General features: G+C 32.5%; 3 protein-coding genes across 4 annotated transcripts; 2 read left to right on the top strand and 1 right to left on the bottom strand.

The window, feature by feature from the left end:
• Positions 1 to 3,094: 3,094 nt before the first annotated feature.
• On the bottom strand, positions 3,095 to 6,191 carry LOC105424651 (uncharacterized). The gene is made up of 2 exons (XM_011634990.2): positions 6,051 to 6,191; positions 3,095 to 3,832 (listed from the first exon to the last, which is right to left on the bottom strand). The coding sequence occupies exons 1-2, from the start codon at positions 6,057 to 6,059 to the stop codon at positions 3,521 to 3,523; spliced, it is 321 nt and encodes a 106-aa protein (XP_011633292.1). The 5' UTR covers positions 6,060 to 6,191; the 3' UTR covers positions 3,095 to 3,520.
• A 2,651-nt stretch (positions 6,192 to 8,842) lies between these two features.
• On the top strand, positions 8,843 to 12,704 carry LOC105424652 (uncharacterized). Of its 2 annotated transcripts, XM_089071411.1 has the most exons (8): positions 8,847 to 9,117; positions 9,359 to 9,588; positions 9,912 to 10,469; positions 10,566 to 10,685; positions 10,765 to 10,869; positions 10,957 to 11,106; positions 11,193 to 11,360; positions 11,691 to 12,704. In XM_089071411.1, the coding sequence occupies exons 2-8, from the start codon at positions 9,372 to 9,374 to the stop codon at positions 11,999 to 12,001; spliced, it is 1,629 nt and encodes a 542-aa protein (XP_088927537.1). In that variant the 5' UTR covers positions 8,847 to 9,117; positions 9,359 to 9,371; the 3' UTR covers positions 12,002 to 12,704. The 2 variants fall into 2 exon arrangements, with proteins under 2 accessions (XP_088927538.1, XP_088927537.1); XM_089071412.1 differs by lacking the exon at positions 11,193 to 11,360 and having other exon boundaries at positions 8,843 to 9,117.
• A 4,184-nt stretch (positions 12,705 to 16,888) lies between these two features.
• Positions 16,889 to 23,975, top strand: meng (serine/threonine-protein kinase meng-po). The gene is made up of 2 exons (XM_011634989.3): positions 16,889 to 17,290; positions 20,594 to 23,975. The coding sequence occupies exon 2, from the start codon at positions 20,594 to 20,596 to the stop codon at positions 21,758 to 21,760; it is 1,167 nt and encodes a 388-aa protein (XP_011633291.1). The 5' UTR covers positions 16,889 to 17,290; the 3' UTR covers positions 21,761 to 23,975.
• Positions 23,976 to 25,914: the final 1,939 nt, after the last annotated feature.

Here is a 25,914-nt window from a genome sequence, read left to right as displayed (position 1 = left end):
AATTTTCTGATTTCATTTTTTTTATATGATCCGATAGCAAATATTACATGACCTGATGGCAAACATAAAAGAAGAAAATAGCAAAATATTATAATGAAAGAGTGTATTAAGTAACATTTTGTGTCGCGCTGTTATTCGACGAAGAGATGTGAAGTTAGCTTTGTATTGGAGCAACAATATCAGTGATAGTGCATCCGTCCATCGAAACTGTAGCACTACATACCTCTGCCGAATTGCAATCCGATACTCTAAAAGCGAGTGATACCCTTTCGCTACCACAGTGCCCTTTTGCTACCGTAGCTTCTTCAGTAAATGAACATATCGCTTCGGCCTTTTCGCGAAAATAGTCTGTCCTTATAGTTTAAAAAAATTTATTTTAATTATAAGAGAGTTATTTAAAAATGTATGTACTCTATCCTTATTTTCTTTCTTCCATTTTATTTTGTTTCGTCACGTTTTATTCGACGTATTAATGCGTTAATGCGAGGCTGTAATCATCTGATTTCTCGCGCATATCAAAGTATTGGTTTGGTAATCTTCGAATCTCTATCTGTTTAACGGTGCAATTATCGTATTTGAGTGCACTGTGCATCGCGCGGATCTTGCGTGTGTATGCATACGTGTGGATGGGCTTTAATCGACCGATTTCGCGAGCGCACGGGCAACGTTGGTCGGCATCGGTCAAAGTTAGAAGCCGGTTAACCCACCTGACCGGGGGGCATTACCGTTGCACAGGTGCGGTTGGTGTCTTTGACTCGGCCCCGAAACTGTAATCCACCGGCACAACCCCCCAACCATGCAAACACCAACCCCTTCCGTTAAGATTAGCGATCGTAGGAGCGAATGCGTATGCTTTCTATCTCTCCCTCCCTTCTTCTCTTCCCCCCTCTCTCTTTCTCTCTCTGTATGAATCGCGCATCGCGTGTACCACGAGCAGAACGGCACGTGTCGGTATACACACACGGCACGGACGCGAGGGGACAGGGCACGCGCTCGAAGCAACACCCTGTATGCGACGTGAATATTAGATTTCACACTTCGTGAAGATGTCGCGCCGTAATGGCACGTAATAGCGCGTACACGAGAAAGAGATAAAGCTTCATGGATCTGGTTCACCAATGTTCACCAATGTTCACCAATGTTCGGCAAAATGCATTACCTCGAGATTACGGTCGAAATAGATATTCTCAACCAAAAATATATGATTATGAAGGGGGGAAGGGATTTTTGTACCAAAGATAACTCTGATAAAATATAGCTGTTTCTAAAGATATTTTACCGATTTTTTTATAATTTGAAATTAAATCTTTAATTTATAATAATTTTGATTGAAAGAAAGAAACATAGATGAGTTGCTTGAAGCTATTGTAGCTCAGATTTGTAATTTTTTGTAAATCTGTCAAACAAATCTGATAAAGATTTATTTAAAATAAACATCATGGTTAATCCACAAACTGTAATTTTATATTAGATTTATGTCTAGTGAAACAAAATTTGAGAATTATATTTACCAAAAAAAGGACGCAATTTTTATACCAATTAACTCTAGGCTTGTCTAGGCTTTAATTATTTGTTTTCCCACTCATCTCTAATCGCGGTTTAATTTTTGAAGAATATCAAAGGTTCACTTTTACATTTATTACTTGTCTGTAGATTTCATAGATAGACGCGGTTAAGTCAAGTTTTTCGAGTGAGCTGAAATCCTATTATCCTCGCGTTCGACGATCAACATGAGGCGTTGCTGGAATAAGGCGCGGTATCGAAGATACGCGAAGTTCAGCTAATTTTAGTTTAAAGCTACCATAAGCTCGACGACTGCACGTAGAGCCCTGTGTAATCTCGCTGTTAATCGGTTGCGTGTATTAAATCCAAACGCCGACTGGATTAAAGTTTTAACACGTACGGAGGACTGCCATGACTTGGTGCAATTCACCGACGAAATAATGTCCAGCAAGTACGAAATAGTAAAGGCTGAAGGCTGGTACGTCAATCTTACAAGTGCGCAATATATTGGCTTGTATGAATACGAAATACTTCTCCTTTTTTATGCAAAACGAGATCAAGGAAAAGAGATAAAAGAAATGGTATCATTACAAGTAATAATTCTGCTAAAATGAAGAAAAACTTTAAAATAACAATATGGACTGTTTATTTAAAAAATAAAATATATAATGTATCCATTCTGTTCCTCTGTTTTTCACCAATTAAAGATTTTCATAATATATATAATTAAATTTGTGAAGATTTTAGTTATAATAAATAATATTTTATCTTCATGAAAAATAATATACGAACTTATATTAAATGAACATTTTTGTTCAGATTCGTAAACACTATAGTCTTTTATCCTTTTTAAATCTTTATATAAATTATTATAACGTTTATGTCTTTAAATTTTGTTTTGTGGCGTTATCTTTCGAATAAAATAAACAATAAATTAAAATCGATATAAACGCTGTCGGCATCTCTTCCTTTACCTCCTGGTAATCTGAGAGAATGGAAAAACCAGTATACTAGCTGCCGATATTACCACTGCTGACATCTTATAATTTAACTATATATTATAAACAAAAATTTTTCATATATAATAATCATAATCATTGCTGACATGCATAAATTTCCATTTCAATTTAATCATAATATAAATTCACGATTTATGTAGTGTTTTCATCTTTACCGGCAAATGCTATGTACGCGATGTAATGAAAAGAATATTACAATATGTATAAGAAAATAATCGATTAATTTGTTTATTAATATTAATATTTAATGTTGTTATTTTTTTATTTTATAAAAGTTATCATGTTTTATTGGCATATTCTACAATAATTCTTTTTGCTGTCACTATAAAACATTTCAAAACTTGTATTTTTATAATTAACTATCAACAAAATAATACAAAGTAGTATTTGTAAAAAATAAAATAAGAAATTGCATAATTAATTTCAATAAAATTAATTTCTTTATTTTTTTAAGTTAAATTATACTTAATATTCTTACATATTTGCCTATAATTGCTATACAAATACGTAATAATAGCAATCCTATGAAGCAAATAACAAAGAGAAAGAAAGAGAAAGAAAAGAGAAAAATGTAAATTTTACATGGTTTCTTCTACGACTTTATTAACGAGTTGTTCACTCTTGCAATTATATTACGATGTAAGTTACGATGTACTTAAAAAGTTAAAAAAATTACTTTGTAGCGAATATATATGATACAATAGTTTATCGATAAATAAGTACTTTTTTATATATTATCTACTTTATAATATATTTATCTACTTTATAATATACTTATCTATAAATAATTTAAATAATTATTTTAATAAGATGAACAATAAAATTTATAAAAATTCAAAATATACTTTAATTTTTCTTATAATTTATAATTATATTTAACAAAAACATTTATACAGCTTATATAAATTTTTTAGATATAATGGGCACACAATGGCAGTCTAATATATTTTAAAAATATCAAACAAAATGTTATATTTTCAAATGCCATTTTCTTCTCTTTATTTGACATCAAACATTTCCGACAATCTCTTCAGAATGATATCTGGAATTCGCTTTTCTGCTAGATTCGTCGTCCCAGGAAGTCGTGGAGGTACCTGAGATCTCTCGGCTAGATTATTTCTCGCTGGCAAATTACTATATCCCGTAGCGAATAAACGAGATACCGGAAGCGCCTTCTCGTTCAGATTCTCCGTACCGGGAAGATTCCCGTCGACCACTTCCGCATTATTATCCAGATGAGGATCATGATTCACGTGGAGCGCATGAGGAGCCGCCAATACCCCGTAAACGCCAAGGAATAATACTAGAAACTGCATCAAAAGCACACACTTTAACACAATTGCATCGAATTATACGAAATTTTCATTTATACGTAGGAGATAATTGCATGGGAGAAAGAGAGAGAGATTATACTTTCCATTATCAAGCAAAATGATAGATGGATATTCTAAAAGTACTAGTCTTGAATTACAGATTTGTTAAATATAGAACCTGATATTTTATATATATAAGATTTTAAAATTCAATACCTTAGTTATAATTAATCAGGCGCAAAATGCTTTTATTAATTTAAACGCTTAAAGTAGAATGAATTAGCAATATTATATTATTCATTGAAACTAAAGTAGACTTTAATTTATAACAATCCGAATTTTAATTAATTATCGATATTAAAAATTTGTAATGAAATTCTTATATACGTTTTCATTTAATCTTGATATTTATGGATGACATTAATATACATATACAAATATGTTTAAATTAGAAGATTGTTTCAGATTGCTATCATTTAATTAACACAGTATAAAAGAAGCGTGAAATTCCATCACAAAAAGATTACGCATGCAAGATTTATTTTGTTAACGTGGCGTATATTATACGGGATTTGCGCGAAATTAATTCGAAGTCGTCAGAGGATTTACGCCGAGATAAATGCCTGACTTGGCGACGCAGCCATGAATTTATGATTTTTTATTGCGTCGCACAAATGCATGGAACTGCGCGATTTCACGCGCAGTACGGCGGAAATCACCTGGAGATTGAATTCGTTGGGGAATCCCGTGAAAATTTAAAGCAGGCGACGACGATTTGACACGGCACTCGTGGGTAGGTAGATAGAAATACGTGTGAAATCTCCTACATCCTCGCTATTCCATATAGACACTTCACTTGACCCAAATCACGAGCAGGTTAAAAGATAACCCACTTTCCCGCGATTGACTAGAAATTCTTCGAACAGGACAAAGTTATTTTTGTATTGAATAAAAAAAATTTTTCCTCGTTACGGATTGCGAGAACAAACTGTTAAAATAAAATGTTCACATCATACATTCACAGTAAAATCAAATGCTAATTTTAAGTCGAGGAATTATTTCACATAAATTTTAACTACAATTACATTTATGATTTAGTATATTCTTTTACTCAAAAATATTAACATACATTTTTATAACATTCTATATTTATATTTATAACAACTTATAAAATTGTAGACACAATTTGTTTCAAAATTTTATTTCTGTTATAAATTGTTTAAAATAGATATTATATATCAAAATCTAAAAATCTAAATTTAAAAAATTTTTAATTTAATTTATATATTTGTACACTTTATTTAATTTATATTCTGTCATCAAGGTTATTTATAATAAAGACATCGTCCGAAACGTAATTAGTTTTTACATACAAATAATCTTTTCTAAATTTATTTCAATTGATTCCAATTAAGCATCTTTATATTTATATGAACTGAGCATGATTCTTCCAAGAATATTCCGATGTTATTAATTATTAATGATCTATTCATATAAGTTAGTCTTTTGCAAATAAACTTTGTTTTACCTTCAATAACAGATTTCATAATTAAATTTATCGATAGCTAAAATTGGGACAGCGAACCCTTGTCCATATAATTGTGTTAATTATTAGCGTAATTTTAGCCACAAAATCCAATTACAAGTCTTATTACTATAATAGTAAAGCTAAGAATAGAGTAAAGTAAAAATAGTTAAGAATAGTTAATTTAATTATCTTTCCAAAAATATTTTGCTTCATAATAAAAAAGCTGAATAACAGCGCAAATTACTATAAATTTATATAATGCCTATATATATTTACATTCAAACTTTAGTTAATTGTCTTTTTATTATGATTTACTCCCTTCTACCCCCTCCTCTAAATTTTATTTATTAAAAGCAATTTAGCACTAAAGGTCGACAACATTTTAATCAAAGGATGAATCGCGTTTAATTAATGCGAACCTTTTCACACTCGTCACACTTTTTACATTTCGAAGTTTGCATGACTTCTGTCACATGAATCCTTTAATTTCATCAAATTCGAGGAAATTTCGATTCGAGGAAAGTTACACAATCGGAATTTCTGTGAATTCGCGGGGGGAATTTTCACGCAAAAGAAAAAGTAATATAATCAACCGGCCAACGCTTGAAATCGATGGAATCACTCGCGGAAAACACGTGTGCTTTTACTTTTATATTTCTTGTCATGGAATTTCCAATTTCCTCTTACCTCGATCATGTTCGCTCGCTGCACAGCGCCCAACTATTCTCGAGAATGGCACGATGACACTTTTATATAGGTACGTGTACACGCGTGTGGACACCGGTCTTACCGCGTGGTGAAGCGATGTTTTATTTTCGTGAGTCAAACGATCGCGATCGCCTGGAGACAGGATTTCTTTTGGATTTATTTTTTTTCTTCTCTTTCTGTTAAAGTTATTACTCTCAACAGCCGTGCTCTCAACTTGTGCGTATATCCGCAATGGCGTAGACATCAGCTCTTTCAGATAAGAATTTTTTATCAATGTCGAAGAAGATGATTATATTAAGATTAGAAAATTATTGGAAAATTGAAAAAAGTGTTTCCGTTTATGTGACATTAAATAAAATGTGTACATTTTCTAGAGAGATATGAAAATTATGACAGGTTTTTCTATTCGGGTATGCATTAGCATTTCGACAGATCTTGTCTGTTATTCAGATAGATTCACAATCAAATATCTAAAAACTGCTTTCTTCTTTTGTATATAATTAAATATAACAGAAATAAATTGACAGAAGTAAATTTTATATTTAATCTTTATATTTAATTTTTATATTTTAAACAATGCGATTTCTATTATTACTTGTAAAACCGTATACAATCTCTCACATAAATTGTTTATAAGATCAATCTACAATTTCATGTGTTCACACGAATAAAAATAAGCCAAAGCGCAATAACGACATTGAAGAATTTTCGAATAGAAACCAACATTGTTAACGTCTCGACAAAACGATATACCATCTGACTTAGAAAATGCCGACGGCGATAAATTATGTGCAAAATCTACGAAATTATGATATTATTACATTAGCAATGATAATAATATTGTACTTCAAATATATAACCTTTTATATAATTAATATATAATTACTACTTAATTTTTTAATGTATATGATTAATTTGATATATTAACAAGATTAAAAATCAATTTGATTTTCCTGGAAGTGAATTATAATCCATCTTGATAAATTAAAATTTCGACACTGTAAACATATAAAAAATGTTCTAAGCGAAGTATTCCTTTCGTCTTTCATAAATTTATTTCTTAAAATTATCCTCAAAATTTTATTTTCCCAATTATCTAATAATAATAATAATAAAATAAAGTTAAACGGATGTATTGATAATTATTATTCTGCAGAAAAATATAAAATTTCTGAAAAAAAATATTTTCTTTTTTTTTTTCGTGTGTGGAACAAAATAAAAATTTAACCGTTAACATCATTCAAAGTTGAAATTTATTAATTGCTATCGTCAATAACCATTTTTAAACAATGTTAAATCATGCTTTTCGTAAACCACGATGAAAAGGCAATTTCGCAAAATCGTAGAATTACATTGATTGATACCAATTGGCGCCAGCAGTTCTGCGTACATAAATATTATCTTAAAAGATGAGAATGCGTTTTGTATCCTAGAGCAACATTTATTTATTGAAAATTCCGCACGATGAGTTTTAGCAAATGATCGATGCACGACATGACTAGCAAAAATATTGTCTGGCGACCCAGAATTAACACATTGTTTTATTCATGTATCGTGATCGCGTTCGTTTCAAATTTCTATAATATCAGACATCCTATAAATGCGTAATAAATGTTAGACATCTTTTAAAAGTACCATACTTTATAAAATCTATTTTTACTGAGACACAATTTCTACTCTTAATTTTTGATTCTACAAGCTAAATGATTTATACCATTTATGGATTTCAACTGTCTACCTACTTGTATTTTGCAAAAATAGGATAATTAAATATTGTTTATAAACTCAAGTTTTTCTAGCAGTGTCTGTATCTTATAACGAACCAGGAATAATCAAAGAAAAAAGAAAAGCGTTCCAGCGGAGCATAATGACCGATTTTATCCGTCCTTAAAAATAAACACCGCTACGTGGAAAAAATTATATCCGCCCTATAAAAGGTGTCAGCTTCCTCTCTACTTCATTTTGCTCGATACTTAAAACGGATAAAGCTGCAGTGAATGACGTTACGGCCGACACGACGGGGAAGTACACGGTGACATCACTTGTAACCAAGTGATCTCATCGAGGGTCGTGTGACGTCACGAAGCCCTATTCCACTCGATCGATCAGATGTTACGAGTTAGGTGTATAGAGAAAATGTCTGTGCGCCGATACCGTGACGTCATTGAATTCTATTCCGTCTTGCCGAGAGGGCACGTTCGATAATCCGGTTTTTCTGACGTTCTCCAGCCTACACGTGCCTATCTCGATAATGTCACGTTATAACGGCAACGTGAAGAAATTACACTATAGAAAAGTTATGACATTTAAAAAATGGGATCGCGACGCAAATGAAAGATTTAATACGCAATTTAATATTTAATTTACTCGTTTTCCACATTTTTATATCTCATATCAGATGAGTTATTGAATTCAACAGATATCTTTTAGAACACATTTTTTCTCATAAGAAATTAATGTATGTATTTCTGGAGTTATTCATAGAAAACAGTTTTCAGTAATATTAATACATTAAATAATTATATATATTATATGTAAAATTAGATAAGTTTTTAAAAAGTATGTATACGTATTGAAATTATAACGACTACTTTTGTACTCTTGAATACTTTGTGTATGTGCGTGCGTACGTGCGTGATGTGCGTGTGTGTGTGGTGTGTGTGTGTGCGTGTGTGTGTGTGTGTGTGTGTGTGTGTGTGTGTGTGTGTTTGTACACTAAACATAATAACTGCTAGCACGAGTTAAGAAAGAATGTCTTTATCAAAGATTTGCGAAGGTTAAGGTCTATGTAAATACAATTCGACAGTTCTAAAGTATCTTTTGTCGAGCGAATATTTAGTGTGTTGCTCCGCAATTCTTGTGGCAATTAATATTTCTTTGCGCTATTATTTAAACATTATATATATAAGTTATATTATTTTATTTATTTTTTTATATTCTAGTAGAAAATTGAAATAATTAAAAACATATTTGTGATAAATTACAAAGAAATCGACTTTGAAACAGAGAAAAGAGCAAAAAGAGAATCTGAGAATTTTTCAAATAAGTAAGCTATATTTATCTTTTACTTTATTTTTTATTATGTGATATTATAAGGGAATAAAAAGTATAAATTTTTAATTTTTTATTTAAAACTTTATATTAATAAAAAAATGTAGAAAATTATCAACATATCAGATAATTGCTAAATATATTATTTATCTAAATACATTGTTTAAATATGTGTTGTGTTGCTTCACGGTTACATTATAACGTATGATAATATTGTTTGAAATATTTCTTAACAGATCAATATCGAACATGAGTTGTAACACGAAAAGTCGTACCAATAAAAACGTACAAAGAAGATCTGCATTGTCATTCGCCGGTGCAGATGGCTCGCTTGATGTTGACCATATTTTGGAATCTGAGCCATGGAAAAAACTCGAAATGTTTGAAAAAAGCGAAGCTGCTTGCATTCAAAATGTACTGAATGATTTCGACAATAAGATTATGCAAGAGAAGACTCTTAAACCAGGTAAAAGCTGTAATAAAACTTAATAAATTTTTATTTAAAAAATCCGTTTCCTTCATTACAAGTCTTTTTTTATTCATTTAAATTTTTCTTGATTTTTCTTAAAAAAAAAAAAACAGTTTTTATATTAACGTAAATATTAAAATATCTTGTATATTATCAAATATTAAAATTATAAATTAAAATTATAAAAATCTGTAACTAATCTGTAATAACAATAAATTTATAGTAATATGAGCAGAAAATATTAAAATACAATGTGTGAAAAATACAATAAAATAAAATAAATAGTTATAATGTTATAATGTTTGCGTATGTATGTACAGGTCGCAGTAGGAGGAAAAGTCAAAATGCAAATGTGAATTCTATGGAAAAATCCGTGACAAAATCTCCAATAAAAGATTCGATTACGGATATACCAGAAATGTCATCAAATACAAATAGCAATACAAATGTAAATATAGATGAGACGAAAATTGTGACGAATAAAAAGAAAAGAGCTTCAATAAAGCCTCAACAAACTTCCAATATGGAAAAGAAAACAATTTCGCAAAGGTCATCACATAATATTAATAATACTGATAATGCAAAAGAGAATACCCAAAAGATTTTAAAAGTCAGTGTCAAAGAAAATGTCGATTCAACTGAAAAGAAAATTATAAACACAAACATACAGGATATAACAAACATAACCGATAAAGATTTTCAAACAAGTACTCCCAAAAAAGAATTATCTAAAATAATAGGAAAACCGACAAAAAAGAGGGAATCAACAGCACAAAATAAAAAAGCAAAAGATTCTGAAAATAAATTAAATAATAATGTTCAGCGTAAAGAAAAAGAGAATATCTTGAAAGAGGACACGAAAAACAAACAAGGCGAGAGTAAGTGAAATATCAATTATATCTTTTACAAGTTTTATATATATTTGGAATACTTAATACTACTACTTTTGATAATTAAAATATAATGTTTTTCAGATAACGTAAATATATCTGGCCAAAAGAAAAAGATACATGTAAAATTAGAAAATAATTTGGAATGTAACGAAGTAAAGCAAAATGCAACAGAAAGTAAAGTAGAGAATGAAACAATGCAACGTAAATATAAAGAAAATATTTCAAGTACTTGATTTTTCTCATATACGATTTGTTTTAATAATAATTAAGTTTTTTTTAGGTAATACTAATGAGATAGTTTTTAATGAAACTGAGAAAAAATATAATGAAGAGAAAACAATAGAAATCAATAATAATGAGAAGATCGCTAAATCTAAAAAACACAGTAAGAAATTGAAAATATAATGTAAATTCTTCTACCAAGATGATTCTGTATATGCTATATTTATTCATAATTGTGTATATTTTTCAGAAAAAAATATTCCTAAGGAGTCAAGAAAAGAAAAGAAAGAGAAGCCTGCGAAGTCTGTGAAAGTGAATAAAATACAGAAAAATGTCAAATCAAATAAATCACTTAAACCAACGCAGAATAACGTGAAAAATACAAAATGTCAATGCAAAAGTAAGTAAAATATCTCGAATATTTATAATCATTTGACGAAGAAAGACATTCCAATTAATATACATCAATTAACAATCACTTTTTAGCAAATTGCGCGAAATCTTCTAATAATAAGCATCTTTTGAATACAAAAGAGCAAAAGGAAAAGAAAAAGCAACATAAAAAGAGTATGAAAGCTGCGAAAGCTATCGAGGATCTTAGCCGACGTATAACAGTTGTCAAGAATAAAATGGAATGCATCAAAAATGATTTAAGTAAATATCCTAATATAATTTTCAATTATATTTTCAATTATATTTTAGCACGCAAAAGTCATATGCACTAATCCTCGATTGTTATTAAATACGCGCGCCATTAATTTTGAAGAGTTTTTTACATTTTTGCGAAATTCAGCGAACTTTGTCATGAGCAATAAATAGCATGAGATAATTAATCCTCATTAGCATATTTTATACGAAATTCTTTTCTTGCGTGTTGGACAGTTTGATAAATTTTACCAAGAATTCGCACGCGAGAGTCGTGCAACCCAAATCTGATATTTCCGGAACTTAAGTTGATATCTTGTTCTTTTTTCTTTCTTTCAGAGAGCAACGAATCATGGGATTCTGACAGTAGCTATTCCGGAGAATCATCATATTCTTCGCGATCGTATTCATCGTATTCATCCTATTCATCGTATTCGTCTGATAGTTACTCGTGCTCATGCTCAAGCACTTGTAGTTGTTCATGTTGCTACACAAGCGATTATACAGATGATTATACCGATGACTATACCGATGACTATACCGAATACACCATTAATTCATATAGATCTGTAATTTCTGGTGGGAGTAGCAGAGTTAGCAAAAATAATAGCCAAACTGAGAGTACGAATGAAAAAGAAGATTTACGTTAAGACCAATTAAAAATGACACACAATGAAAATTAGACAAAACTATGTAAAACTAAATTATGCACAGAAAGCGTGCTCAAATTATATTTTTATTATTATAATCATAATTAATAAATTAAATTTTTATATTTATTTTAATAAATAAATTATATAATATAATTTTAATAAATAAATATAAAATTGAGGAAAATACAAATAACAAAAATGTTATGCAACACTTTTGTTGCTTGTCTTTGGCTTGTTAATAGGATATTTATTAATTATTATATTATTATTATATTATTATATTATAACGATTTATTATTATTATTATTATTATTATTATTATTATTATTATTATTATTATATTATAACGAGCTGGATCTCTCTGTTATTATTTATTTCTTACTTATTTTTATTTTTTTACTAATTATTATTTGTTATGTTGTAATCTATCATAATTGCGTACGTTCTAGATTAACATTAACTTCATTTCAAATTGTTTGAGTTTACAAAATTTATTTCTCGAAAAACATTTAATGTTGCGAAGAAGTAATAAAATAATATTTAAAATAGTATTTAAATCTTTATCATGAATTGTGAGAAATTATAATGTACTTTAAATAAATTATATATAATGTAATTATTGTAATTGTATGTAAATTGTATGTTAGAATGTAAGGAATGTTGTAAAGTAATAAAAGTAAATAAAAAGAAAGTCCCGAAATATATTAGAATATTTAACAATTAACCAATAATCTTGAGCAGATATAAATATTTCGTTAAATATTGTACAAAACCATTTTAATAATCAAATTATATTGTTAAATAGTAATGGAATAAAATTCACCGAACGTTTTGCGCTTTTCATTCTTATCTTGTTACAAATTAAAACATAAAATATTTTTATATATCACATATTATACAAGTTATATATTGTTATTTTAATATACAATTTAATATATTTTTCATTTTATTAGTGCCTATTATTCTATGATGCTTCAATGTACCACTAATTTTATCAGTAGCCCTCAAATATCATTCTTCATTTTTAATTGCTGATAATTTGAAAACTTTCTATTTTTTGACATTTTTACTTATGGCAAATTGCCTCCAAATGTCAGATTCGTCTTGCTACGTAATATGAATGCAAATTTGCGGCTATCTCTGTATGAACACGATTTAAATGACTCTCGATCGGGAGCAATGAACGCATATACAGCACATTCGATCAGCTGCATTAAAATAATACGTGTATCGCGATTCTTAAATTAGTCATCGTCATGCTACTATCGTCTTGCTCTACTATTTGCAACGTTTCGGCACTTGCTCCATGCGCTGCCGTGTTTTTTTCTTAACGTTCTAACTGAAAACAGAGAAGACTAAAAATAGGCGGTTTGACGCACGTTGCCGGTGTTAAGGTAAGTAAGCAACATGAACCGTATGTTTGCTCTTTTCCCTCGCGGACGATAATCTCTCGGCGTCGATAGTCCGTTTGTCGTTCTCGCAAACATGAAACAGCTACTGCGCAATTAAAGAAGCATATCAAGTCCTGTGCAAATTTACTTAAACCACACAGGGTAGAAGAGAGATAGCACCTCTTAACAACGGATTATTAATTAGATATTTTGGTTGCAGAGAATGAGAATCTTTTATTTTTCTATCATATGTTATTTTTTTCTCAACGCAATGCTTAATCGTAATTTTTTATGTTGTGTTTGAAAAATTTATAAACTGTAATAATTCAATAGAGAACAATAAGAATCTATAGTTGTTAAAAATACGATTATACGCTGGCCATTAAGTAAATAGAAAATATAAACGATCCGAAGAAACCAACAAGGAAAATCAAGTTACGAGGAAAAGAAGATAATTGTTGCCAGAAAATTTGATTTTAGAATATAATAATTTCATAGAATCACATTTTCTTTTTAATGATGCGCTATGTGTTATATATGCGCTTTTGTTTATCGCAGATGCAATAGTTAGAACGTGTGGAAATAATAACGAAAACAAAAGCATTTGTTAAAACAAGCCAAAGCTAAACCATCTTTTCAAGTTGGCATAAACTGCGAACGTTGTTACGAAATCTCCCAAAATCAACATAGTTATAAAGACAATAAGAAACTAACAATCCAATCGTCAGAATCCAATATCAGAAACCATGATCGTTTCTTATCAGAGCATTTAATATCAGAACATTTGGAAACACAAAATCGCTTACAATTAAGTGCTTTATTAAATATATTAAATATTTAATATATACATATATGTTAATATATTAAATGTATTAACTTATATTAGTTTTATTAATTAATACATTGATAATATTCGATTAAAATTGAGAGTAATCAATTTCAAATTTAACCGAAAGATATTAAGGCGCCAAAATACATGAGAGATGTCAAGGAACGAAGTAGAGCTCAGAATCTCAATGCGTATATCCATTATTTAGAAAATGAAGATCTCGCGGTTCTCCAATATAGATATTTCGTCAACGTATTCGCGTTCCGCGAAACCGTCGACTCGATAATTATATAGCTACTCTCAATTCGGCCGCGGTGGCAACTCTCGCTCTTGTCTCTTCTCTTGCATGTCCCTTTTTACTCGTAAATTGCGTCATTATTGTACGTGTGTGTGTGTATGTGTGTGTGTGTGTGTGTGTGTGTGTGTGTGTGTGTGTGTGTGTGTGTGTATGTGTGTGTGTGCTCAATTGAATCGTCCACGTCTCATGGTGTGCACGTGGGCGAAATTGGTGTGTGTATCTGCATTTGCTTTCACGTAGGTGGGCCACGTTCGCAGACGCATGTCGAAGGTAAATCTTCTTCGACACAAGTTTATCTCATATCCTTCTCTCTCTTTCTTTCCCTCTCCTCCCTTCACTTTTTCCTCTCTCTCTCTCTCTCTCTCTCTCTCTCTCTCTCTCTCTCTCTCTCTTTCTCACTCACTCACTCACTCACTCACTCACTGTTTTCTTTTTCTTCCTTTCTTCCGTCCCAATTCACACTTTTCAATCGATACTATATTTGAAGAGCTCTCCGAGATACCAGCCAGTCTTAATGATGACATCTCGTGTACTTTTGTTTTCTCAAACTCGTCAAATATATTTTTACCGGGAATGACTTAACTTGAATTTAGTGAGATATATAAAGTTGGACGTGAATTATATTTTAACATCTTTTCCCCTGAGCTTCCAAGTACTGTTAGATGACAAAGTTTGAGCTCGCGGAAGAATGATTGTAGAAGAAGTCCCCCGTGAATGACAAATGTTCTCAGAGTTCAGTGGCTGCTTGGCAAGCGTCACTAATATCGCACGATTAGTCACCTCACAAAATAGACAATAGCTGCATCTGTGAAAATCTAATTATAATCAAAAAGCGCCGGTAAAATAAGATTTACCGTGAAATTTCGACACACATTTATAAGCTCATTTTCTGTTACCGATAAAAGTCACTGTACGCGACTGCCTCGGGATTTCCGCATCTGTAAACTTTGTTGTTTTGTCTATTGTCTCACGAGACTTGCGCGTAGGCAAATTCGATGACGCTAACACATTTCCGTGCATGCTAGATTCTTCCTGTTTCTCGGAAATTTCCGACATCAAGAACTTTCGCACAACTTTTGCGAGTAAGTGAGCGCGAGTCGATTTGTGATAATTACATAGTAATCCGCACTTCCATCGAGCAATAGTTTCTCCTATTTATATCTTTAATATCCGGCTGTACACAGTCGAACATCTCTATGGACTCTCTGTATACTTGACACACATTTTAAAAATACTTTCAGGTGTAAATTCGGATTCGCGATGAACACGTAATCTGCATTATTTAACGACGTCCGTGAATTCAAGTAAAAAGAAACATCGAATAAAATATATCCACAAGAGGCTAATATGAAGTTACAGTAAAACAATCTAACATATCTTAATCCTTAATAATTATATCATTTTTAGTTTTTGACTAGAGATAGCAATAATTAAAGTTTCCTAAAATTGCAATTTTAAATTAAACAGATTTGCGCGAAAATATAATTATAATAATAAATTATAAAAATAAAATCAATCATAATCACGTGATCTTCCCTTTTATATTTGGCTTTATATTCATGGAAGCTGGAATATTAAATCAATGGTGGAAAGTCAATAAATTCACTTTAAGTTGATCCGTGTCAATAATCCATTCGTGCAGATACAAAAATATACTTTGCGGATTTCGACTGGTACCGAAATGGCTTTATGCTGCAAAATTCATAATCAGACAGACAATAAAGAGTGACTTGAAAGAAGAAAGGACGGATATTATTCTCTTTTGCTTCTATATAAATCAGTAGAAAAAGATGTTAGATCGATTCCAATTTCTATAAAGCTCCGCTTATCACCTCGCATATCGCTTTTGCTCGCAGGAATTCTTATTATTCATGAATAGTTATCGAGTCCTTGCTCCTAAATCTCGAGAATGCGGTATTATCGAATACGTACAAGTGATATATTCGGCTACGAATTAATGATTTCAGACAAACAAAATAATAAAAGGAGGTTCGCCGTCTATGATTAATAACTGTTATCCTTCTGCTACCGGGATAACTCGGGAATTTGATCGAAGATAAATTTTTTTTTTTATTAAAACGAGAATATAGCATTCAGTAACTAAGGATAGTGCATAATCGATCAATGGCGACACGTGGAAAAATTCTGCAGTGTATCTTGTCTCAGGTAACTCTTCCTCTATTCCCGTGCTCATCTCACTGTAATGACGCGACTCGTCGATTCGCATAATGCATTCGTTAAAAAAAGCCACCGCGCGTCGCGGTATTACGTACGTCCTACCCTACAACCGACGTTGTCGGGTGTCCCGCACCCCTTTTACAATCCACGTCTGCGCGCCTCCCGACCGGGTCTATAAAAGCGACGCGAAGCGTCACGACGCTCCAGACGTTGAGATACGCGCACCACGGAAAATGTGACCGAGCATCGTCATATCGATACCTCGCCGCCGGAGTCTCTATTTCTGCGCCCGTCTCTCCCAAGTGACACCTGCTCCGAAAGCGAAATTGTCAGAGGACACGACTGACATAATTCCTACGACGCGCGCTGACTCGATTCGGCGTTTGTGATATCCGTGAGCAGCTGACACACGCGTGTGTCAGGACTCATCGCGATATGAACATGTAAACTAGGACACGCTAATCGGAATTTAATCAAGCAAAAGTGATTTCTACGCGTATTTATTGATACATATACAATATAACATTGACCGTAGTGTACCAGTGTGCAGTGTTATTACTGTCGATTGTCGACTGAATTTTATTGCCGTGGTACGTATCTGTATTGTGTTATCACTTCGCTATCATTGTAGCTGCGTGACTTTAATTTATATATCTGTGCACAAACTTTTCAATGCCAATATTTTAAGCCAGTTGTTTCTATAAATCTTGTTAAGCTCTGCGATGAAATTTTATATAATCCAATTAAAAAGATTTATTAACATTGAAAATTGTTTTCTATATAACACAATTTGAAAAGATTTTTAAATCATATTTACAAATAGTTAAAATATATTATAAAAATGATTGGCTTTGAAAATTATGTTATACCTGCTGACGTTTTCAAATTCTATTATTTTTATTAAAGTATGCTATAATTAAAAAAAATTATAATTGCAGAGGAAATTAAAGCTACAATCGATTATATCACATTTTTTCAACGCTTAATTGGTAAAAACTTACAGTATAAACGATTTCCGTAACACTTGTGGCTCGTTGTCGATTTTTATATACATGACAGCTGAATTGCCTCATTAAACGCACGATACGCATGCACGTACGCACGTACACCAAAGTATAACACTACTAACTCGCGTGTATTAAAATAGAGTGCCCAGTAAACATAAATGCTAAATATATGCCTCTGAGGCTTGTCAAAATTAACCGGTTTGAACCGGTGGAAATGCGAAAAAATAGCCATGACACAAAACAATGAACATAAAATAAAAAAAAAAGAAACGGGAGACCATTGCTATCTGAAATTTTCTAAAATTAAAGTCACTTTTATATAGAAAATGTAAATTTAAAAAACGAGCGATGTTTTTACAAAAGCACAATCACATACACAAATCAAGAACATGTAATTCATATATCATATTAATAATTAAAGCAATATCAATAAGCAAATTCTCGATATGAAGTTTTATCCCGTATGATGCATTACGTTATTAAAATATTACGCCACCCACGAAGTTGATTTGCGTCTTATTGCATTTATTTCGTCACATGATGACATTTACGTTGGGCCTCAAATCTCCAAAAATTTATGGAACGATTCGAAGTAGATATATGTTCGTCGTTAAACGAACGATATTCGTATCTATGTAATTTATACTTTTATTGATTGCATTGCAGTTTAACAAACAATCTTTTTAAAACACTAAGAATACTAAATTTAAATATATTTTAACTCTTAAATTATTAAATCTCTTGTATCTTTTATTAAAAATCAAGAATTCACATACGTACTTGCGTTACCAAATTGCTCGAAATAAATAATGATACTATGTAACAAATTAAAATAATAAATAGCACAAGAATATAAATTTTGCGTAAAGCAAAAAATAATAAATAAAGTAATAAATAACACAAATATAAAAATAGAAATTTAGCGTATATAAATTTCTATACTTTTAAAAACTTGATATAATTACGAAAGTAAATTAAGAAGCGTAAAATAATAATTATACAATTACAATTTATTATTTTTTTCTATTTATTATTTTTTCTCCCCTTCTACCTAATTAATTGTATCCATGTTCGTAAATATATCTTGAATTATTCTGAAGCAATTTATATAAACTAAAGAGAAGTTTAATAATTTACTATATATACGTCTAGCTTTTGCTATACTGCATTCAATTTTGAAACACATTCAATTCCTCTTTATTTTTTATTACTAATTTGATAAATAATATCAATAAATCAATAAAAGTATAAGTACATGCCATGTCGCGAAAAGAATATCGGCGTGCAAGATCGGCGGAAAATTTTGGGATTCGATGCCGACTAAATTCACGGGCCGTCGACGAAAGCGTAAACGGTTCTATTGATCTAGCTAGGGTCTAAATGTTCTGGGTTCACCCAACCACCCTCCAGCCTGACTCTCAGGCTTTCTGTTGCACCGCGAGAGTGCAGCTCTCTTCAACGAGAACGGAAGGCAACAACATTAAACATCATACAAAATAATACACGTGAAAATAAAAGGACAAGGATCGCTATCTTCGATGACGATTCAAAAGGTTCTTCTGCCACACATCTTACCAAATAAACTATTCGATTCGCGTGATCGTAGAACACAACACTCGAGCGCATTTACAGGAGATGGCAGATACATCACGTTTCTACTATTTTGATGACGCACGTGTGAGATCACGCGAGAAGTGCGCTCAAAAGAGAAACAGTTCCTAAAATCGCAGAGAAATCGTTTGATAGATCAATGTCTGCTTAATGTTATTGTTATGTAATAGCGGCCGATGGATTCCGATAAATTTTAGTTTGTGCACTTTGCCGACGAAAATACAAGATTCTGTTCTACACATGTTGCACGATGTTCCCAGTACTTACTTTCAACTATGGATTCCTTGAATCAATATGCAATGAAATTCTCCAAGTTAAAACTTAGATCGCACATGTTGACTCTCTATATATAAATTTCAAAAAGAATAACACGCAAATTCTTCGTAATTAACTCTTAAAAGACATAATTCTCATAAAATAAATTCTATTTCATACTTTAAAGGAATGCAATTTCTTTAGATATTTTCCGTATTAAAATATAATCCACAGAAAAGTGGATTTTCAATGAATTGTAAATTTCTCGTTTTCTCAAAAATGAAAGATATTATAGAAAATAAATTATATTTTTATTTAGAAAATAATTACATCTCTCTCTTGTCGAGACAATCTTTCTTCTGATGATTCCTGTTTCCTATATCGTGCGATTCATAACATCGCATGTGTTCGTGATATATCATATTCTAGAAGCGCGATTAATCTGCATGTTGCTATTTATGAACTAGAACGCGCGTTGCATGATCGGACACGAAGTATGAATATATTATCTCTTTGCGGAAGGAAACGTGGGAACATTTCTCAATATGGTCGCACGTTTGTCGCGTTGACGATCGTAGGCGTCGTCATATGCTTGAGATTCATTGTCCCCAGGAGACAAAGATGATATTTCTTCGACAGAGCGTTATCCAAGTATGAAATTAATGTGGACGTCCTTCCGACAGATGAAATTCTAATTTCCGCTCTTGACGAGGAGGCAGCCGATGGCTATACAAAACGAAAGTGACAAGAACTAAGAGATGAAAATATCACAAAAAGAAACAAAGATATTGATCTTTATTATAATAAACAGATTAAAATAGAACAATAAGACGAAATAAAATTAATTAAATTAAAATATCTATAAATAAAATAAATAAATAAAATAAAATAATCTAGACATCTAGTTATTTTTATATTTAATTTTTATAAAATCTAAACATCGCTCGTTATATAAATCTGCATTGCAATTTTACGTCAAAAACTTATCTAAATATAACTTTATATTTCTTTTTGTTCCAGATGAAGCTGCACGAGAAAAAAGAATCAGGCATCCACAGGGTGCAGGAGGTGCCTCTCGAGGAGCTGGACTTGTCAAAAGAGTACGATGTAGAAAAAACTTTGGGCGAAGGCAGTTTTGCGAAAGTTCTACTGGCAACGCACAGGGCTACTCAGACAAGGGTGGTCTTGAAAGCGGTTCATCAAGAACTCACGTCGGAGAAGGATTTCTTTCGGGAATTCCATTACTCGTACCACCTGAGCCCGCATCCCAATATACTCTGCTCGTATGCTGTCGCCTTTAAAGCGGAGAAATGTTTCGTTTTCGCGCAGGAATATGCGCCCTACGGCGACCTCGCCGGTAATGTAAAGGCCGGTGGACTCAGCGAGGATGCCTGCAAAAGAATCGCCGGCCAGCTTGCCTCGGCGCTTGACTTTATTCATTCAAAGCAGCTGGCTCATCGCGATATCAAGTTGGAGAACGTGTTGGTGTTTGCACAGGACATGAGCAAGGTGAAGCTGTGCGACTTTGGCTGCACAAAACGCGAGGGTACCCTCGTGAACAAGATTCGTTGCACCTGGATACCATTCCAACCACCTGAGATTCACGACGTCATCAAGAACGAGAGGTACGCTTGCAAGAGGAGCTCGGACTGTTGGCAGTTTGGCATCGTTCTCTTTGTTTGCCTGACTGGCAATCCACCGTGGCAGAGCGCCGACTTAATCCAAGACCCAGATTATTCAGCCTTCCAACGATGGCTGAAACGACGCACCACTAAAATTCCGCCGACTTTCCGCCGCTTCACCCCTAGACTACTCCGATACTTCAGACGAGCGTTTGAGCACAAGCCAGAGAAGAGGCCTCACGTGACCGAGATCAACAAGTACCTAAAGGACTCGTGGTGCATCAGCAAGCTCAGCCACAGCGCGACGTCAACGTCGGTCGACGTTAGCGAGAGTCTCGCCAAACGAGGCGACAGCTTGTTGTATCTCGACACCATCCTAGACGACCGGCACAACGTGGACGAGAACAAGAACAAGCTGAGGAAATTGCTCAACAGCTACGGCTTGGAGACGACAGTGGACCAGAAGGTTGTCACCAAGAGGATATGGGAATGGGTGATGCAGTGCGATTCCAACATGGACACAGAGTCGGGTCTGATTGGTAGTTTCAGCACGGAGGACATGTGAGAAATAGTGAGAACCTGCAGCGAGCCGTGCCTTCGGGTCACCCAGGAAGAACCGATCAAATTCCGAATGGGCAGCTTTTACATGCCGACTTCGTACAAATGTGCCAAATAATTGGCAAGAGAGAGTTCTAGCCGAGAGAGAGAGAGAGAGAGAGAGAGAGAGAGAGAGAGAGAGACACTTTCCGGAGAACTCGTTTGAAGAGTGTCCCGCGAGAAAAACGGAATGCAACTCTGTTCCTGAGACGTTTCCAAAGTGTCGAAACGCTATACACAGGCGGACCAATTATTGATGAACTTCCTTAATTAATAAGAGGATCGTGGAAAAATTTGAGAGATAATGATATCTATACTAATCAGTGTTGAAACACAACGACAACACAACTAAAGACAACTATAAAAAAAAAAAAAACGTCATGAAGACGTCTAAAAGACATTCTAGTCTCTCAAGCGTTCTCCCTACTTTTAGAGTTTTATGCTGCTTTGAGACAAAAATTAAAAATACATCTCTCAATCGTAAGATGCTCTAGCAGTTAAGTCTAAATGTGATATACAAATATCTAAATAGAGAGAAAGAGAGAATCGACCAAAAGATAATGATAGCAAGCTGATAATTAGCTTGGTGTACTAATCATAGAGACAATAATACCGGTACATGATTTTTGCGTTAGTTAGTTGTTCTGGTAAACCGATGGTCTTAGTGATGCCTTATGCGTAATTAGGGACGAGATTAGACAGTCATCTAGAGATATTTTCTATATCATTCAGATTTTCAATCTGTTTCTGTTCGTATTATTTAGCGCTGTACTCTCGAATGTTAGGCAAGAGGTAAGGAAGCAAGAAGACTGTATAATCCAGGGATTCCCAGATTGGAGATCATAACTCCAAATATAGCGTAGCTCGTAAAAATATTTTCCGAAACGATCCATTCTCCTTCGAAACAGACATAACATTCATAACAATCGGTAAAGATTTTAATTGTTCGTTACATAAATTGAAAAATACGATTGCTCTATTTCTTAAAATTTATATCACAACGTGAGAACAGTAGATAACTAATGTCGAAAAAAAATGTCGAAAATAGTCAAAAATTTATTAAATAGGGATCACAGTATGAGATGGATGATTATTGGAAGTATCATTAACGACAAAATGTAAATCACACAAGTGTAAATACATTTATATAGAGGGATATATACATTTGCATTTGTGCTAGATATGTATATATATATATATAGATACGTGTGTACGTATATAGTAGGCAAATATAGTACACATATATTCTTGTAGCAGTTTATGGTGTAGCGCATAGAGGTTACGTTTGTACATTAGTTACGCCATTTTGTAACGGTGATATAGATATAGCGTAATATTGCATGCACGTTGCGATTTCCAACAGTTGTAATAGTCTTTTGCTAACAAACCTGCATTAAAACGCCCACGGACAGCGATATATGAAACTGGCATTTCGCGACCAAGTGTAAACTAGTTGCCAAATTTATCGCTTACACCTTACAATGGCTGTCGTGAGTCATTCAAACAATTTAATTTGTATTATAAGGAATTCACATAATAATTTCAATTATAATTATAATTTATTAAACAATACTTCTTTATTTGTGATCGTATAACGAACCGAATCGAACTGATTTGTATTTCACGAAAAAAATACAATTTGCCCAAATGCCCGAATTACGCGAATGCAAAATTATAAGACTGAACTAGAAAAGTCGTGATGCGTTGGAGAAAAAGAGGCGTTGGTTTAATTTTATCCGCTTCCAACGCGCGCACGTAATTTCCCGCAAGCATGAAATCACCAATAAATAAATCGCAACGTGTGGGACTCATGTACAATCCTTCTGTTACGATTCCGTGAGCAGATTGTTATCCAGATGAATTGTAGACTCGGAAGGATCGACATAAAGAACGCATTAAGGATTGGAAATCCATGCGAATGCGTGTTTCTATATATTTGTACATTGAATGTGGGAGTATACACGCGTAAGCATTATGATATTGTTACTCGACAACATTCGGACAATCGTTTCTTATCTCACCGCTATTCCTCTGTATTGTCCGAATTGAACAATGAGTGATAAGATAAACGAATGGAGAAACTTTTGCGAGAAAGCTGTCGCGCGTAGCCTCCGTTAATGCGAAGCAATGTTTTGTATATATCGAAATAAATCTTAAAATATTATATAAAACTGAAATAATAAGTGTTACATAATTTTTTCCATCACTCTTTTATTTTAATATGCGTATATATATGTGTAATTCTAGATTTTAATTATTCTGAAATTCAAATAATTTATTTATATCATTGACTACAATATTACCTATTATTAATATCCATTGTGTAGGTCTGTATTAATTTGTTTGACAAATTTTTTTTTTTTTTTTATGAAAGATATTTTCCTTCACCATTTTACTATTAAAAACCTGGCATCAAAAGCAACAGATCTATCTTGCACAGATAAATCCATTATTTGGATTACGTCTTGTGTAACTTCCAGCGAAAGTGCAAATTGAATTGTGCAGCGGATTAATTAGGGCGCGTCGCTTGGATTTTTCAACCTGTAACACCTACGCGGTCTACATCTGGCTATACCGTAGAATGGGGCGGTTAGCCATGGCTCGGGTGTCGCTATGACGACGACGAACCCTGGATACCCGGGCCAGCTGAAAGCGACGAACTACCCTCGCGTCTCTGTCTCTCATTCCCCTGGAATCACCCCATCAATGCAAATAGATGCGCGATATAACAAATATGATATGTTACACGCATCGTTTTACTTTGTATCACGTTTAGCGGTCTTGTTATAATAATTGACAGAAAGATCGACAGATGTACAGATTTGCGGTTCATAGAAATTAGCAACAAAACGTTGCGCAACACCGAACGGAATATCGCATCATTTAATACTTGCATACACATCGATTCAAGCCTGCGCACCATTAGCGAGGTCATTAGTCAACTTTAATAATGCAGAAATTCCAAGCTCGACCTTGATATTACGGTAAGAGCTTGCGACCCAGGAATTTCTACTTTTTTCTTACGAGGCGCACGTGAATAACCGAGGCATTTCGCAAGAACCAGTTTAATCATTTTGCGAATCTCGAGAACGCTTAAAACCTCTTTCAACTTGTACCTTTAAGCCTTTGTTTCTAAAACAATTTAATTACATTCTATTAACATTTAATGAGATCTTTTTTGTACACACTTCACGCGGTTTTCTCAAATCAATATTTAATTATGAAACTTTTTAACTCTGTATCTCTACGGCTCTCTATTTAAATTACATATATGTATCTTTTGAATTTTAAATTTATAAGTAAAATATATATTATTAAATTAAATAATAAATCTGTAATTCTAAAAGTGTAAAAAATGTGAAAATATTGGGCAATTAAATCTTTGATTATTAAAACAATTTAATCAGTTAATTACAAACTTTGAAATAATTTTAAAATATTTTGTTTTCTTCATAATATATTCTTATTTATTTATTTAATATCTATTCTTAAATTGAATATATTATATTTTTAACTCATTTTTTCTTTTACATTGACTTAAACGCTATGCTATCTTCGTGTTGTAAAAATATGTTGCCTTATCTCTAAATTGCTTTGTTATATTACATCCAATCTGTCATTAAGTACGTCTGCACATTTGCCATTCTAATGACGTTTGATGAGGGCGTCTAGACGTCATTTGCTCGATTCCAAGAGTGCCAAGATAAATTCATCGTTCGCGAAGTGTTCTGATATTCGTTGACATACGATATACTCCAAAGAATATTTTAAGATCTTTACTTATTTAATCTTTACTAGACGACCCACAAGCTGTGGCATATCCTCGGCCCACTTTTCGTTGCTTTATTACGTATCATGTGTTTCAATATATGCTCCAATCTGAAACGAACTGTACGAGTAAGATTCCATGTATTAAACATATAACAGGCTCGTTATTAATATTAACTAACACAATTATTACAATTTGATACAAAAGCATTAGAATCGTAAAAAAATATAGAATAAATCTTTTTATATAATAATTTGTTCTTCAGAAAATTATCAACAATAATATTTAATTTTTCTTTGTTTTTTTTTCTTTCTTTGCTCGGTTTTTCTCTTTTCTTGCGTTTTCCTTTCTTT

Source organism: Pogonomyrmex barbatus, unplaced genomic scaffold (genome assembly GCF_055798465.1).
Source record: "Pogonomyrmex barbatus isolate J1 unplaced genomic scaffold, ASM5579846v1 scaffold12, whole genome shotgun sequence".
NCBI classification, from domain to species: Eukaryota; Metazoa; Arthropoda; class Insecta; order Hymenoptera; family Formicidae; genus Pogonomyrmex; species Pogonomyrmex barbatus.
Note: the sequence above shows the minus strand (reverse complement) of the source record. Positions and strands in the feature narration are given on the sequence as shown.